The 18,258-nt window shown below is 37.8% G+C and overlaps 1 protein-coding gene and 1 long non-coding RNA gene across 2 annotated transcripts; one reads left to right on the top strand and one right to left on the bottom strand.

Moving 5' to 3' along the window:
• Nucleotides 1-4: 4 nt before the first annotated feature.
• Nucleotides 5-17,662, top strand: LOC141516794 (uncharacterized). Its single transcript, XR_012476784.1, has 3 exons — nucleotides 5-61; nucleotides 17,253-17,485; nucleotides 17,602-17,662. It is a non-coding gene; the product is annotated as an uncharacterized LOC141516794 (long non-coding RNA).
• On the bottom strand, nucleotides 6,933-7,859 carry LOC141516785 (olfactory receptor 9G19-like). The gene has a single exon (XM_074227758.1). The coding sequence runs from the start codon at nucleotides 7,857-7,859 to the stop codon at nucleotides 6,933-6,935; it is 927 nt and encodes a 308-aa protein (XP_074083859.1).
• Nucleotides 17,663-18,258: the final 596 nt, after the last annotated feature.

The raw sequence follows: 18,258 nt of genomic DNA, 5'->3' as shown, positions 1-18,258 counted from the left end.
CCTCCTCTCTCCCCAGCCCCCCACCCCTGCGGAGACCCCGCCCGGAGCACTCAGCATGAAAGTGAGTGTGGGAGGGAGGGGGCGGTGGGGGAGGGGAGGGGAGCTGGGCCCAGAACACACCATGTCACGGGGAGCCTAGAACAGGGCATGTCAGAGCCATGTAGCATGGCATCTTGTGTCATTTCTGTAGCTCCATGCATCCCATGTCATTTCTGTCACACCATGCCACAGGGAGCCTAGAACAGGGCATGTCGGAGCCATGTAGCATGGCATCCCATGTCATTTCTGTAGCTCCATGACATCCTGTGTCATTTCTGTCGCACCATGCCATCCCATGTCATTTATGTCCCACCATGCCACAGGGAGCCTAGAACAGGCCATGCCTCAGGGAGCTTAGAACAGGGCATGTCAGAGCCACGTAGCATGGCATCTCATGTCATTTCTGTAGCTCCGTGACATCCTATGTCATTTCTGTCACACCGTGCCACAGGGAGCCTAGAACAGGGCATGTCGGAGCCATGTAGCATGGCATCTCATGTCATTTCTGTAGCTCCATGCATCCTATGTCATTTCTGTCACACCGTGCCACAGGGAGCCTAGAACAGGCCATGCCTCAGGGAGCTTAGAAAAGGGCACGTCAGAGCCATGTAGCATGGCATCTCATGTCATTTCTGTAGCTCCATGCCATCCTATGTCATTTCTGTCACACCGTGCCACAGGGAGCCTAGAACAGGCCATGCCTCAGGGAGCTTAGAAAAGGGCACGTCAGAGCCATGTAGCATGGCATCTCATGTCATTTCTGTAGCTCCGTGACATCCTATGTCATTTCTGTCACACCGTGCCACAGGGAGCCTAGAACAGGGCATGTCAGAGCCATGTAGCATGGCATCTTGTGTCATTTCTGTAGCTCCATGCATCCCATGTCATTTCTTTCACACCATGCCACAGGGAGCCTAGAACAGGGCATGTCAGAGCCACGTAGCATGGCATCTCATGTCATTTCTGTAGCTCCATGCATCCTATGTCATTTCTGTCACACCATGCCATCCCATGTCATTTCTGATCCCCAACATTCCACAGGGAGCCTAGAACAGGCCATGCCTCAGGGAGCTTAGAACAGGGCATGTCAGAGCCATGTAGCATGGCATCTCATGTCATTTCTGTAGCTCCATGCCATCCTATGTCATTTCTATCACACCATGCCATCCCATGTTATTTCTGTCCCACCATGCCACAGGGAGCCTAGAACAGGCCATGCCTCAGGGAGCTTAGAACAGGGCATGTCAGAGCCATGTAGCATGGCATCCCATGTCATTTCTGTAGCTCCATGACATCCTATGTCATTTCTGTCGCACCATGACATCCTATGTCATTTCTGTTGCACCATGCCATCCCATGTCATTTCTGTCCCACCATGCCACAGGGAGCCTAGAACAGGCCATGCCTCAGGGAGCTTAGAACAGGGCATGTCAGAGCCATGTAGCATAGCATGCCACAGGGAGCCTAGAACAGGCAATGTCAGAACCTAGAACAGGTCATGTCACAGGGAGTCTCAATCTGGTCATGCCACACAGAGCCTAGAACAGGTTGTGCCACACGGAGTCTAGAACGGGTCATGTCTACCTCACAGGATACTTGTGAATGGTCCAAACTAGGTAATACATTTAAAGAAATGTATAACTTCAAAGTGCTACATAAATGTTAGATATTGTTATTAATTATTCTCATTATTACTTAGCTTCCTTCATAGAAAATATAAGATGCTGAAAATTAATGTAAGAGCTGACATGTCAGCCTCTATCTAAGTGGATGCATCTCTATCACATTCTACTCTTTCTTTGATCACCACCCAATACAGGAAACTCCAGAGCTTTTAATTGAAAGAGAAGATATCTGAAAATGGGAAATCTACTCAAAGTTATATAGGCAGCAAGATCAGAGCTTGAATTTGAATGATGTAGGGCCTTTGAATGGTACCTTAATGCTATCACAATGCCTACTGGCATGACATTGTATGTGTCTTTGTTTGGACATATGTATGTGAATAAAACCAGATATAAGACAAGCAGGAACTTCTATACTTGTAGATAGGCATAAGAGCAGGATGGAGAAAAAGGGAACCAGAAAATATTCAAAGAAATGGAAAAAATGTAGGATATGTGGCACGTTAGTCAAGGCCAGACAAGAGGATGTTCATTCTTTGAATTGAAGAGCATCATGTCATCATTTGTTTGATGACAAGACTTTCTCAAATATGTTTATTATAGTAGGGGAGTATTGTTCAAAGACATCCTTCTCCCTTACCTTTACCAGAATCACTTCACCTCCTAACTTGATAGGAAATAGAATTTTGGTGATGGTCTGGTTTTGCAGGAGTTCTTTGCCCTTGAGTATGATATTTTTCCTCCTGTATCAGCAAGGAAACCTCAGTGATGATCAAAGTACCAATATGTGATATCTGGTGACAGAAAGACAACACAGAACATACATGAAACCAGGATGTTTCAACAATGAATCCAAATCTGTCTTTTAATACATGAATTTTCAGTCATTTAAAGAGGAGGAAAGGGCCATGGGTCTGTGTTGCTCACCTCTGCTTACTCTGCTCTATTAGTAGATGCCACAAAGATCAAGCTCACCAGAATCCCAAAGCAGAAAGTCCTCTCAGTCTTTTGAGTGTCTCATTGAAAGTCTTCAAGATTGCAGAAGTTGATTGTTTTTCAATTATATTATATTGGGGAATTCATTCTTGCTCTAGTTTGTAAATAAACTTCCTTTGAATAATAAAATCCTGTGATTCTGTCATAATTTGAGCAAAGAAATAAGGGCATATATACATGCATAAATGAATGAATGAGTTAATTCTTTCAGATGTTTTAAATTAAGCTTATTCATTTTTTTTCTCAGATTATTCTAATCTTTTACTTGAAAATCTCTTTAAGATCCAGTCCTTAGGGCAGCAAGGTGGCACAGTGGATAGAGTATCTGCCCTGGAGTCAGGTGATCCTGAGTTCAAATCTGATCTCAGACACTTAATAATTGCCTAGCACTGTGACCTTGAGCAAGTCACTGAACCCCCTTGCCTTAAATAAAATTGAAAAAAAAAAGATCTGGTCCTCAGTCAATTGGATAATATGCAGAAGAAACAAGACATCAAAATCATGAGTTTTTAAGGAAATCTATCTTAGATTGAAATGCATAATGAAGAAAAGTCTGTGCCTCATGAATATTTCTGAAAGTGCATATGCTAAAAGATGTGAATGACAACTTATTTTTTAAGGTCTTTGTGCAAGTCAGTGGGGTTCAGTGACTTGCCCAAAGGCCACACACCTAGGTAATTGTTAAGTGTCTAAGGTCATATTTGAACTCAGGTACTCCTGACTCCAGGGCCAGTGCTCAATCCACTGTGCCACCTAGTTGCGCCGAGTGACAACTTATTAATGGGATTTCTGTGTCTCTTTGAACATATCAGTGGATGAAATTTTCTCATATGCATATGATCAAAGATATTGAGAGTTCAGCGAGTCACAGAAATTTATTCATAGACGTGACCAAGAAATAGCTTACTTTTACCAGTTGAGAAAGAAATCTCTAATTCTAAATGTGGGTAAGAAAATAGGTTCAAATGTTGTTGCAATAGTCTAGGAAAGAAGATATGAGACTGAAAACTAAGATTGTGATGATGGCAGTTGTAATGAGAAAGTAAGAGAAAACCTGTAAAGGTAGAAATGGCAAATTATCAGTGGGTTAGATATATGGGGTAAATGGGAGTAAGGATTTTTGAATGGCATCAATGTTATTAACCAGATCATCAGGAAAATAATCATGCCCTCAACAAGAATGGCGTGTTTAGAAGGAACAAGCATCTTTTGGAGGAGAAAGATAAAGGGTTCTATTTTGTACATGTTGAGTTTGAAAAGCCTATTGGCACATCCAGTTTGAGATTTGCAAGAGGTGGTTTTAGATGTGTGACTGTAACTCATCAGAGACAATAGGACAAGATCCCTAAATCAAGGACATTTTTCTAGAAAAACAATCTTTTACCATGAACTACTGAAATCCCCAAGTGACTTAATAGACAGCAAAAAGGAAAAGAAGACCAGAACAGAGATTTGAGAGATATTCAGACTGACACATCCACATCACATTCATTAATGCACGGTTTACATGAATCAAGAACCAGAAAGAACCAGAAAGAACCAGAAAGAACCAGAAAGAAGGCAACAAAGACATCAGGAGAGAGTAGTGTGACAACTTGGAATAGAGAGAATAGAATACATTGGAAAGCATGCTTTACTTGTCTATAAAAAGTTCTAAATTTTAGCTTTTATATGTATTAACTCACTGACCATGAGCAATGCACTCATTTTTCTCTAAGTCTTAAGCTTCTCATCTGCACAACTGGGCTAATTGTATGTATGTTACCTAACTCATTAGATTGGTGTGAAGAAAGTATTTTGTAAAACTTGAAATATATATAAATATGTATAAAACACATAGGCACACACTGAAGTATTCATAAACACATGTGCATAGGAATATATGGATTCATATCAACAGATGAACTCATATGTGGAAGAATACAAATATTTATATACATGTAATTTCAAGTTTATACATGTGAAATATTTGTCTACATTTATGTGTGAAAAAATTTATGTTTAAATTTTTTACATATGATAAAAGAAGCTATGAATTCACCAGTGTAAGATAATCCATTTCTCAGAAGTTCCACCAACAATACTTATTGCTATTAAAAAAATGACTTTTTTAAAATGTTTTTAGCAAGGAGCCTTGAAAGTCTTATAAATAATATAAGACACTGTTTTATTAAAGTTGAAAGTTAGTGTTAAGGATAGAGTGATGAATATGTAAACAGAAGGACATGGATAAAATCATGACTCTGGTCAAGTTATATTACTTCTCACAGGTCTTAAGCAACTCCCTGAGAGTTGACACTTGAAAAGTCAGAGATGGAGTCAATCTGCTGGGAGTGATTTATTAGACTGATTTGTATAACCCTGTTATTTACCAAAAACCCTACATGGGCAATATAGTCAGACAAGGAATCCAGGAGGAATCTAAACATTTCTTTTACTTTAATAATCATTTTCTAGAGACATCCATTTAAGACCAAAGGTACATAAGCATAAGAAAATACATTAAAAGATAACATTAAATAATTTGTAATGATAGCATTGTTTTACTATAAATTTAATTTCTCTTTGGTAGACACATTCCATATAACATGAATGGACTTTGCATTACACACTGAATTTCCTTAAAGCTAATCTAACACAGAATCTATTTGAACATCCCTTAGCTGAAGTCTAAGAACTAATAATTTGCACCATTGATCATCCTTCGTCTGTCACAGTCTTGTCTTTCCTTCATTGAACTCAGATCATGAATCTTCTTGGGAATTAGACTTACAAATTCTTCATCTCAATTTCTCAAGGAATATTGTTATTTATAGAAATGAGAATAATAAGAAGCAACACACAGAAGTATTCAGTAGTTAGCAAATTTACAACTGTTTAAGGTTTATAACGTGATCTGCACATATCTTATCACATTTATCCACACAACAACATGGAAAATAGGTGTTAGTGTTGTCTTTCTTTTATAGAAAACAAAGCTCATGCAGACAAAGGCTAAGTGACTTGCCCAAGATAACATTTCCAGTATATGACATCAATCATATCTGAGCTCAGTTTTTTTTTGACCCTTGGTTAGCATTCACACTATCGAACCACTTAACAGTATGATCCTAAGGAATGAAACAAAGAAATTCCCAGTATAACAACATCAATCATGTCTGAATCAGTTCATCCCTGGAGAAAACGGGATACCAAGTATTAAAAGATCATGAAATGATTACAAAAGAGTCCAGTTTTCTATAATGGTTGTACAAGTATTAGAAGATTATAATTTAAGCCTGTTGCAACAATTTCTTTGAAAGACTGTCATGATAATTATAAAATACCAATTACAATTTGCTCTACCAAGTACATTCCAATCAAACATAAATGAAAATTTTCTTTCCAATGACCATATTTACTCTTTAAGGGAGATGATTCAATTGAAACCTCAAATTAATAATAATAATGGTTTTCTTCATATCATCTATATCAATTATTATCAATATCAAAATATTTTATATTAATCAATAATGACACTAATAAAAGATAATAATGGTAGATACTCATCTACAGATGAAGCTGGTACTAGAGCCATTGTGGGTAGAGATGCATCTGTAATGGTTCCAGTAGTTTCTATAAGCCAATAAGAATTTATTAATCAACCTACTATGTGACCATATGAAGTCACTATATTAATTGCTGTCTAATAAAAAAGAAAAGCATAAGATAATCCCTACCCTCAAGAACCTTAAAATCTTATATGGAGGACTTCAATAGGCTAAATTCAGAATAATACCAGGAAGACACTAAAATTCAAAGAGAACTGAAAATGGCATTCAGTTAAAAAATTAGAATTTTAGTTAGGATTAGAGAAGATCAGAGAAAACAGAAGACAGAGATGGGGAGGGTGATTATTCCAGACATTAGGCACAGCAAGTCAAGTTGCTTTTCATCATAACTCACAGAACTTTCTGGACCATCCAATGCTGTTTAGGGCAAAATTCTTCCTTAATGTTTAACTCACAAAAAAAAAAAAAAAAAAAAAAAAAAAAAAAAAAAAAACAACCATCAACCAATATATAGGCCAGGATAGTTGAGGAGAAGGAGGAGAATTGGGACAACTTATAATCACAACTCCATTCTAGAACAAACTAAAAAAGGCAAAGAAAGACATAATCAATGTTTGTTTTAGGAGAAAGTTTTGCCCTAGTGTGAATTATTTCAGAGATGTTTCCAAGATAATGTAGGTTATCATAAATTTTTTTTAAAAGATGAAGAATATCCTAAATTTCAAGAAATCATCATATTGAAGAGTTTTCTTAGTGCTTCTTTCACATCTGTGTTCCTCAGAATGTAAATCATGGGGTTCAGCATGGGGAAAACCACAGTATAAAATAAAGAGACAATCTTATCCTGCTCAAAGGAGTAGCTAGAGCTGGGACGATAATAAATATACAGAATGGAGCCACAGTACAATGTTACAAAGATCAAGTGGGAAGAGCAAGTAGAGAAGGCTTTGAGTTGACCCTGAGTAGAACGAATCCTTAAGATGGCAGCAATGATGAAGAGGTATGAGGTCAGAATAAAAACAATGGGCATGAGGACATTAGAAGCCAGAAGGAAATAGAGCACAATGTGATAATTTGCCTTCACATCACATACCAGCTTCACTAGGGGTGGTAGGTCACAGAAGAAGTCATCAATGACATTATCCGCACAGAAAGTCAGGGTGAATGTTTCACTTGTAATGATAGTGGAATGTATGAAGCCTCCGAGATACAAAGCTGTTACGAGACCCACACATACCCTTGAAGACATAGCTTGAGCATAGAGCAATGGGTTAGAGATGGCCATGTAGCGATCATATGCCATGGCAGTCAGTAGGTAGCATTCGCTATATCCTAACCCAGCTGAGAAGAATTGAGCCAAACAACCAGCAAAGGAGATGCTCTTGTCCTCAGAGACACAGTTTCCTATGTTGTTAGGAGTGTAAACAGATGAATAACAAAGATCCAGAAAAGATAGGTTCCCAATAAAAAAGTACATGGGAGTGTGCAGTCGGGAGTCTGTACAAATGAATATTATCAGAGTGATGTTCCCCACCACTGTCACAGAGTACACCACCAGGAAAAGGACAAAGAGTACCAGCTGCATCATTGGATCCTGGGTGAAACCCACCAAGATGAATTCAGTCACCATATGATTGACCCTCTCCATTTTTTCTAAGGGTCTCAGCTACATTTCACTGAAGAAAGGGTGCATTTCAGAACTGTGATCCATGCCTTCAGAAAGTTGTTGGGAAAACAGATTGATCACTAGATAACCCAGAAGAGTATAAAAAGAAAGATGTGGTAAATCTATACCTCATTGACATATTTTTATACATTATTTCAATCAATATTTATCAAATATAATAGCCTACCATATGTCAGGGATGTAGAACTTTGTATATATAGAAAGAAAAGCAGAATTATAGCTGAAGGCCAGGACTTTCTTTTCTAGTGTCTTTCTTTAAATAGCTATCATTGCTTGAGTGAAATCACAGCTCTAAGTAGAAATTCAGCACTTTCATTTTTTAATAAATCTGTCAGCTTATTTATTAAGTATCTGTTTTTCTGATAAACAATTTGTTAGGTTTTGAAGTTGCAAATATAGGAATAAAATATGCTTTTGTATTCATTCGTGGATATGTATATATATATATATATAAATATATATATATATATATAAATATATATATACACACATAAATACGAACATAGGGGTGTTTGCAGATAGACAGATAGATAGATGTGTGCATGTGAATTTGAAAGTGACAATTATGATTATACCAAAGCAAGCATTATGAGTATAAAGATTGCTTTTGTAATTTTCAAGATGAGAGTAAATAGGAAGCTGATTGTTGACCAAATGAGAGGAAAGATGGGGCAAATTTAAGATATTTTATAGTAATTGAATGGAAGACTTTATATAGGTAATGTGAGTTTTTAGGAGAGAGAAAGCGAGAAATTATTGTTCCTGGCATCCAATTGGATGTGAGTACCATGAACAGTAATGGGAGAGTCCATGGCAATCTTCTCTGCCTGGTACTCTCGATCTATATCCTCTATATTCTGATAACAGCTTAGCTTTTCAAACTTACCTGCTATTATTCTACCACATATTTCCAAGTCAGATTATATCTGATGGAACTGTGTTAAGCAAATACTCACTAGCCTCACCCTCTCTGTGTCCTTGCTTCAGTCTTCTTAAATTCTATTAGCCCTATTCTTCTCTTCTGCTGAATTCCTATCCCCTTCTTTCAACATCCTATTTAAGTGTCAACTCTTGCCTGAAGCCTTCTCATATCCTTGTGAAGTCCTTCTCTCTCTAATGTCAATAGCCATCTTATTTGACACCTCTCTGATTCCCCTTGTGTCTAAAATTGCACATTATGATTATAGCTAGAATTATATTATGCCCTTGTTCCTTGAATTCAGACTTCTTTAGTATAGGTTATTTCCTCAATGCCTAACTCAATGCTTTTCAATTGATAGTGTGATAGATGGCACTGACCTTGGAGTCAAGAGGACAGGAGTAAAAATCCAAACACAGACCCTTAACATTTATGGGTGGTGTGACCTTCAGCAAGTCACTTAATCCTGATTGCTTGGCATCCAAGACTATCACCAGTCATCCTGATTAATATCTGTTCAATGGACTCAATAGCTTTGGTGGACAAAAGTGAAACTAGTGATGTTGCACAGCTCCCCCCTCTTTCAAGCCCAATGCAGGTGTTTGTCATGGTATCACCTCCCAGATGTTGTGGTCTTCTTCAAAAATGAAGGACAGCTATTATAATAAATATTTATTCTATTATATTTGAAGGATTTTAAATAAAGGAGGTCCACTGGGACTTGAAGAGATGACATGAAATCCTATCTTTCACTCAGGTAGACCCAAATTCAAGAGGTTCATCTGATACTCACCAGCTAGATGTTGAGGTATGCCACTTGAATTCCCTTTGACCCATAACTCTCTTAGATAATAAATTAGAGAAGTCTTGCCATGGTGTATTGGAGGAGGAAACTGCTATACTACCTAATGAAGTCAAGACCCTCCTCTCCCCTAAATAGACTTAAGGCAAGGAATTAATATTGGAAATTTCCTTACGAATCCAGAAATATGGTTTTTCCTAGGTGTTTTGCAAGGCAATGGGGTTACGTAGCTTGCCGAAGGCCACACAGCTAGGTCATTAAGTGTCTGAGGCCAGATTTGAACTCATATAGTCCTGACTCCAGGGCCAGTACTCTATCCACTGCACAACCTAGCCACCCCTAGAAAGATGTGATTAACATCACTTTCCCTCCATGTCTACACATTGTGTTCTAAACTCTAAAAGGAAAGCACTATTCAAAAGACTAGGAAGTCTAACTGTCCCCTGATTTGTGTGAATTCCCCTGCAGCCTCTGCAGTTAGAATGATGGGAATAATAAAGATATATCCAATTGTAGATAGAAAAAGTAATTCAATAATAATATTTCTAGTTCAGGCATAATTTCAATCTTAAAAGAGAGACTATTTTCTCTCCTCAGCTTTAACTATAATCTTGAATTCATTTGATGAGCAGGGTTGCACACACTGTGTTAGATTTAAAGGGGAGATGGGTGACACATGGAAGGTATAGAGCTCCTGGTATTCTCATAGGGTTCTCAGAAATTTTGAAGCCAGGTAAGATCAACACTTTGCTAATATAAACCTCTCCTGGTCTACATCTTTGCCTCTAGTCTTTCCACAATCGGGAATTTCCTCTTTCCTTCTCTCCTGCTGAATTCTTATCTCTCTTTAAATATCTGATTATAGATCACCTCGATCATGTAGACTCCTTTGATACTCCTCTTTGGGAAAGTGAACCTCAGCTTGAGTCCTTGGAGCAAACAATTCAACTTGATCCTGGGTAGAAGAGGAACCTGGACTGAAGGATAGAATAAGAGGGCAGGAAATAGGACAGCTAAGTTATAGTCCTAGCTCTGATACTAAATAGCTATTTGATATCAATGTCCTCAGATAAGGCTAGAGTTGATAGTCAGGCAGATGACTTTTAGCTTTGAAATTCTTGGCTCTGTTTTCTAAGTTCCCTTATCATACCAATATTCTCTATTTTAAATCTATTAGCCCCAGATTAATATATTACTAATAGTCCTTTTGTCATCCATTTTATTTGCAAGGTTCTTTGAATTACACTCTAGTTTCTAAAACCCCTTCTAGTATTGAAATTCTATGTCTTAAGATTCACTCCATGTCAAATATTCTTTTATTTTTATTTATTTATTTATTATTTTGCAAGGTGATGGGCTTCAATGGCTTGCCCAAATTCACACAGCTAAACAAGGATTAATTGTCTGAAGCTGGATTTGAACTCAGATCCTCCAGACACCACTGCATTACCTAGCTGTCCCATGTCAAACATTCTTTGAGAGATTCTTGACCTCAGGGTTATGTGCTATTTTTGGTGAATATTTTATAATTACATATCAATATAACTAATTGCCTTTGTAATCTGTGCCCTTTATTTTGTCATATGAAAACATCATTTTGAGGAAAAAGTCCATAGATTTTACTAGTCTTCCAAAAGGGACCATGACCCCAAGTGAGAGATATTTTCATTTTTCTTTTATATACTTAGGGCGAAATACAGAGGATGAAACTTGGTAAACATGTAAAATGTTTGAAATATACATATATATATATATATATAATTTAACTTTACCATTTTGTGTTTATTAAAAGAAAACATTATTTCAATTTCTAATAAGATACAATTGAGACCTCAATGTATAAGGACATGTGTCTGGATGATTATCTTTATCATAATTGTAAAAAGAAAACAATGCTTTGCTCTTTCCTATTTTTTTCTTCATCTCCCAGGGTTCCCTACGTTTTCAGCACTATTCCTACAAAGTAGTGCTTCATTCTTCTTGCTAGAGGAAACGTTTCCAATTTTCTCTCTTTGATGTATGGGTTGGGAAAATAACTAATCAAAGCAGTAGCAATGTGCGAGCCTGGAGAGCTTAGGGCATGGGTTTTAGGAAAGATCATATTTCCTAGAATGCTATAGAACCTGTTGGTTTCATGACAAGATTTGAGAGAGCTAGAGATCAAAAGTATTGACCCTGAGAAAAGTAGCTAGCAACTGCAATCTTGGCATTTCATAGGAATGGTTTCTCAATCTTTAGGAAGATTTCTAGTGGAGTTAGAGGACCCAGATTTAAATTCCTCTATTGACACTGACTTTCTGTGTGGCCTTGGGCAAATTACCTAACCTCCTTTTGCCTCTGGATCACTAAGTGTAAAATGATAGGGATAGAGTAGTTGAATTCTAAATTTCTTTTACCTTATAACTGATAAAAATAATAGCGTTTTTCCTTCACTTTGAAAAAGTCCATGACATCAGGGAGGTGATGCCATGACAAGCACATGGATTGAATTTGTGTGAAGGGATGCTATGCCAAGTCACCAGCTTCACTTTTTCCTCCAAAGGCATCTGGGTCCAGTGATTAGACATGAATCAGGAAGACTGAAGATGGCCCTGGATATGAGGCAATTATGGCTAAGTGACCTACCCAAGGTCACACAGCTAGTTACAGTCAAGTGCCTGAGACTGGATTTGAACTCCAATTCTCCTGACTGCAAGCTCAATGCTCCATCCACTGCACCAGGAGGTCTAGCCTCAGACACTTAATTACCTGTGGGACCTTGGGCAAGTCACTAAAACCCATTGCAAAAAAAACACCTTATATCTATGATATTCCTGGATGTAATGCATTAACTTCAAAAATGTTATTCTAATGGTTAAAAATCAGGTTGGCAAAAGATACATTTGGATTGTTGAAAGACCTTTCTTTGCACCTCATATCATCCCTTACAGGCCACTGAATATTTTACTTAATGAGACATTTAATTCTTACTGAAAGAAGAGAATTACACTATTACAGGAATGCTGGGATATACAACTTACCAACATCCACAGCAACACTGTTATCCCAAAGCAGTCCAAGTTTCCAATATTGGAGCCTTTTTTATTTGCTCCGGTATCCCCAGGGAATCAACCCTAATGCAGGTTTTCTGGTTTAGAGGTATGGCCCATAGGAATTAATTGCCAGAAAAACATGGACCTCACCAGGGAGGCATGGTCTCCAAAGTTATTCTCTCCGTCTTTCCTTCTCTTATTGAGGTCTGGAGAATTCAAAAATAAATTTAATCAACCCATTTTGTTCTACAACCCAATGGATTTTAAGATTCAGGGTTGGGATGATTGTTTCTACACCTCAATGGAATGGATATGACTTTCCAAGATGGCTTCAGATTCTGTCACCATCCCTAATTGTTAAGTCTCACTGCTGGCCTCTTTCAATCTTCCCCAGGTGGATGCTTGGAGGAGCAGGAGACAAGGATTACAAAGGAGACAAGTACTCCATCAAGATCTCCAAGTGCTCCAAGTGCTCTGTTTATTCACCAGAATAAAAGTACTTAAATATCTTTTCCAGACACTAATCCATTCCCATTCCCATGGCACTTAGCAAGGCACCAGGTGATGATGATTTACAATGCTCCCATACACAATGGTTGCCAAGAACTAACCACCCCCAAAGTTACTTTTCCAAATAACAATGGAGAAATCATTTCCTGACTACAAAAGCTACATGAATAGAGGTGAAGCAGCAGGTCTCTGTCCCTAAGTAGATAAAACCTGCAAAAGAGAGCATCCTAAATTGTGTTCTGCTAAATGTTTAAGAACGAAATCTCCAGAAAGCAACAAGCATACATGAACCACTTCAAGTTTAACTTCATCAATTACATTTTCTCTATCATGTTTTAAAGGCTAAACAGCCAGCCATATAATAAATCAATATGAAATGAAGTGTTGGCTAATTTCTGACATAAATATAATTATATGGAATAGTCAGTTGTCATATGTCAGTATCAATTGGATCCAATAGACCCAGAGCCTCTGGAGCAGATTACCAAGCCTCCCACCTGATTAAGAACTCTTACCTCTACTCTGATGAAGGTACTTACCACCTTTTGGATGCTTCCTGAGAAATGATGTTCAATGCTTTCCTGCCAGGTCCACCTGTCTAAAATCAGTTCAATTTGCTGGGTAGTATGGAACTTTGTGCCATTTTGATTGGATTTCTTTTGGATTGACTAAAAGTAGCCTTTCTTTAACAAATCAGTCATGATCTTCAGTCTTGTCTGGTTCTTCATGATGTCAGAATCTTGATGGATGTGCTGGAGTGTTTTGCTTTCCCCCTCCAGCTTATTTTAGAGATAAGAAAAGTGATGCAATCAAGGTTAAATAACTTGCCCAGGTACAAATGGAGAGAGAAGCATCTTGGGTCAGATTGAAACTAAGAAAGGACACCAGACCCAGCATTCTGTCCATTGGGTAAACTTTGTGCCCCAAATCATCATTATTTTGCTGTTGGTGAAAAAATGTATAAACAGAATTTTAAGGTTACATACAGGCTTACTTTAAAAATTGTTAGCTTAATGAAATATTCATGTTTGTGTATTTTAAGGTCATTTTAAATGAGAGAGAATCAAGGTTCTAGAAAATTATAAATAGGTCTCATTCTATTCCAAAGCTCATGTTCCAGTGAGAAGGCTCAACTGACAACTAAGGCTGGGGCGGGGGGAGAATTAGTGTAGGGATTTTAAAATTTAGTAATAAATAATAAAATCACAACAGCTGTTTCCATTTCGTAAGGGACCATCACCAATTTAAATCAATTGAGATCACCTGAAAATCATTTTAACAAGCTCACACATATTCAACTTCTTTAAAAGACAATTAGCATTAGGAGCATTAAACAACTTTGATCTCCCCTTTGTGTCATTTTTTTAGAATTAAATCAAGCATTTCTCTTTTGTCATAAAGGAATGATTTTAACTTTTTGTTTACACCATATTTTTACTTAACTAGGAATATGATGTGCCTCTAATATACTGAAATTTTACATTTGTTAAAATGTCCGTTGTTGTCTACATCTAATTGTAACTATACTGATATGCATCAGTCTATAACCTATACCTATCTAGCCTAGTTCTCAACACTTTCCCTTTCAAATCTATTTCATGTGTATTTCTATGGCTTGTTTTCACTTTATTTTCATACCTCACATGTCTCCTTATTTGAATACAAGATCTTTGAGGGGAAACCTTGCTTCATTTTCAGTTTATCCTCAACACTTGATTCAATCTTTTACACATAGCAAACTTGGAAATATGTTATTAAATTGAATTCCTTTGGAAAGATATTATCACACTTAATCAAGAAGAGCCTCTGATAAGTTTTATAGCTCCCAAAATTTCTTCATGCTTTCTTATCCTATTTCTATTCATTTTGATACATTCCCATCACCAGTTCCCCAACATCCCATGAGATATGATGGTTATCTCCAGGTGTTTTTGAGACCTTTTTTATTTTTTAAATCTGTCTGGCATTCTAGTAAGATAAATTACTATGCTTTTCACCTGAAGGAAATTCTCAGTGTCTATACTGTCAAATCCACAAATGAAAAATATTCTCCATTACACTATAACTGATAGGTGCTCATCCAAATTCTATTCAAAGATCTCCAATGAGGGAAAGGCTACTGGTTTCTAGACCAGACCATTCCTCTTTAGGCAACTGATTTCTAGGAAAGTTTCCTTCCCTCAAGTAAAAGGTTTCAGTTTTTAGATTTATGACATCATTTTCTTCACTGATGGAACTCGAGAATTTGTGTCTTTCTCCTTTATTATGGTGCCTTTCACATTGTCCATGACACTTCAAATATACTTGACTGTTAGTAAGGAATTGCCTTTGCTGGTACTTTCAGGACTCAGTGATTTCTTTCATCTAATACAGGTGGCTTGAATTCACCCATGGCAACCATTTTCATGGATTCTTCTCTTCTCTAGCCCAAAATATCCCCTTTCAAGTATTATTTTCTGTTCAGTTGCTGACAGTCCTAATTTCTCTTGACTTGGAAGAGAAACCAGAAAATTGATGAAGATGTTTCAAAAGTTCTGTTTCATTTCGAATAATAGCTAGAATCTGTATAGAACTTGCTCTTCTCCAGGTCCTATGCTAAGCATATTACCAATATTTTCTCACTGGACCTTTACAAAACCCCAGGAGTTTGGTGCTGTTATGATCTTTACCGTACAGTTGAGGAAACTGAGACAATGTTTAAGTGCCTTATTTAAAGTCCCACAGCTAACAACTGTATTCTATCATCTGTACCCCCATCTTCTACAAGTGTTGCTGCCAACACTCACTGACCCATTCAACCCAAACAACATTTAAATCTCTTCTGAGAGGATCCTTTACCCACCGTTACTAGTTTCACAAAACAAGCACACCAAAGCACTGAAATGAACAAATATCTGCTGTGGCTAGGTTTTGTTGCCACGTCCTGAAGATTCTAAGCCTGTCACTATCCTTGGATGGTGGTACTGCATTTTCTAATCATGGTCTGCTGCCTCCCCTTGATTTAATGTTGTTTTATGTGAAAGTCCTTCTATATCTGAAGGAATATTCCATAGCCCATGAAAACCTGAAGAAGAATGGTACTTTCCTTGAGTACTTTCATCTTGTTTGAGATCTGTAATAAATTTTAACTTTGAAGGTTGATAATTCCACTTCATATAGTACTTTGGGTCAGATAGGTGTCACAGTGGATAGATAGAGAACTGGATTCATTTTAAGAAGGCTCAGTGTCCTGAGTTCAAATTTGGACCTCAGACACTTACTGACTGTGTTAACCTGGGGAAGTTATAACTATTTTGCCTGTTTCCTCATCTGTGATGTTTGTTCTTTGAACAAGACCATGAAATCAGGGGGGTGGTAAGCACATGAATTGATTTTGAGTGAGGGGCAGCCATGCTAAATCTCCACTCTCACTTTCTCCTCAAAAATTACCTGGGTCCAATTGCCAGAAATGAATCAGGAAGACTGGAGAGGACCCTGAATGTCAGGGTCAAGTGATTTACCCAGAATCACACAGCTAAGAAGTGTTCAGTATCTGAGGCTAGATTTGAATACTGACCCTTTTAACCTCTAACTTTTGAAAGGCCTCAGTTCATTCAAGGCTCATCTGAAATTTGGCTCACACATTGTGCTTGCAAAAGGATTGTGAAATCAGCCTTAAATGATCTATAAGAGTTAGAGTCACCTGGACTTCTCCCTTTAATCACTCAATCACAAGTGGGGCCTAAATATGAATGAGATCCAGGTGGCCTTACTTAAATAATCAGTCATGAAAAGGAATGTCATTTGGGTATAATAGTAAGAATGCTGTAATTGGTTGAAGGGAAAAAACGGTCCTGACCTATGGGTTTTATATAAAAGAGCAAGTCAGTTTGGAAACTTCAATTCACTGGTGGGCAGAGCAGTTCTGGAGAATCCCCTAAGACAGAACCATATTGATGGGGACTGGAGAATCTCTACCTCCCTTTCCCCAACAGAGAATGTCTTGTGACATTCGGAGGCTCCAATGACTCAGAGCTCTCTGACAACCCAGCAGAATCTTCAGGACCAGACTACTGACAGCATGGTAAACCAAGTAAATGTTGATATTTTAGGGAAAACAACTTCGGGACTCCCTGGGAAGGTCAGTAAAAAGCCACATGTTTCTAAGGAGAAACACCCTGAGGATTACAGAAAAATGATTTGGGGAGGATCTGTGACTTATTCCCTCTTCTACATATGCACTCTAAACTTGAGGCTACTTACCCTTGGACGACAGGTGTGTCTACTCGTGGAGAAAGCATCTGGGCCTTCTATGTGTTCTAGACCACACCATACCACTTAAAAGGTAATTACTTCTAACCGAATAATTCATATTGGCTAAAAATCAAAGGAGAGGCACCATGATAAAGGCAAATGAATTCTAACTCTAGAAAACGTATTGGTTTCTTTCTCCTTGTTAAGGAGCCTGAGGGGAGAAGGAGCATGTGACTTCTGGAGAGCCAATCTGCCAGTCCAGGTTAAGTGAGTCTATGCTATAAAGATCTTTGGTTCAATTCATATGCACTTTTAAGGATCAAATAAGAGTGTTTTTTAACCTTAGACTTAAGGAAGCAATTTTGGCCAAGAAAATAATCAAAGTGTCTCTTCAGAAATATGATTTGATTGCTGTGTGTAAGGAAGATTGGAAAAGGGAAGAGACTTGAGTTCAGAAAACCAAACAAGGGATTATTGAAATTGTGCAGTTGAGATTCTAAAGAAGGCAAATGTTAAGATTAAGGTCCTGGGAGGATAGAAACCAAGAAGCAGGAGAGAGAGAGTGTTCAAACTGATAATTCCTGGAAACTGAGTTGATTGGGGAAGAGGGTGAGAGTGGAGCTAACGACAACTTGGAGTTTAGGAACTTGAGGGACAGGAGGTTTTGTGGTTTCAATATAGAAGTGAAGAATTTGAGAAGCTTCAGGGAGGGAACATCGGAGTTCTTATTTGGACACGATGGGTTTGCATTATATGTTGTTCCTAAAGTCATTGGTTTAGGGGTCCTTTCTTCATTAATTCATGAATTCGTTAATGGGCCACTCTCCCTTTAGCAGTTTGGGGATGCTCATCAACCTCATCTCA

The sequence above is a fragment of the Macrotis lagotis genome, chromosome 3 (assembly GCF_037893015.1).
Source record: "Macrotis lagotis isolate mMagLag1 chromosome 3, bilby.v1.9.chrom.fasta, whole genome shotgun sequence".
NCBI lineage: Eukaryota > Metazoa > Chordata > Mammalia > Peramelemorphia > Peramelidae > Macrotis > Macrotis lagotis.
Note: the sequence above shows the minus strand (reverse complement) of the source record. Positions and strands in the feature narration are given on the sequence as shown.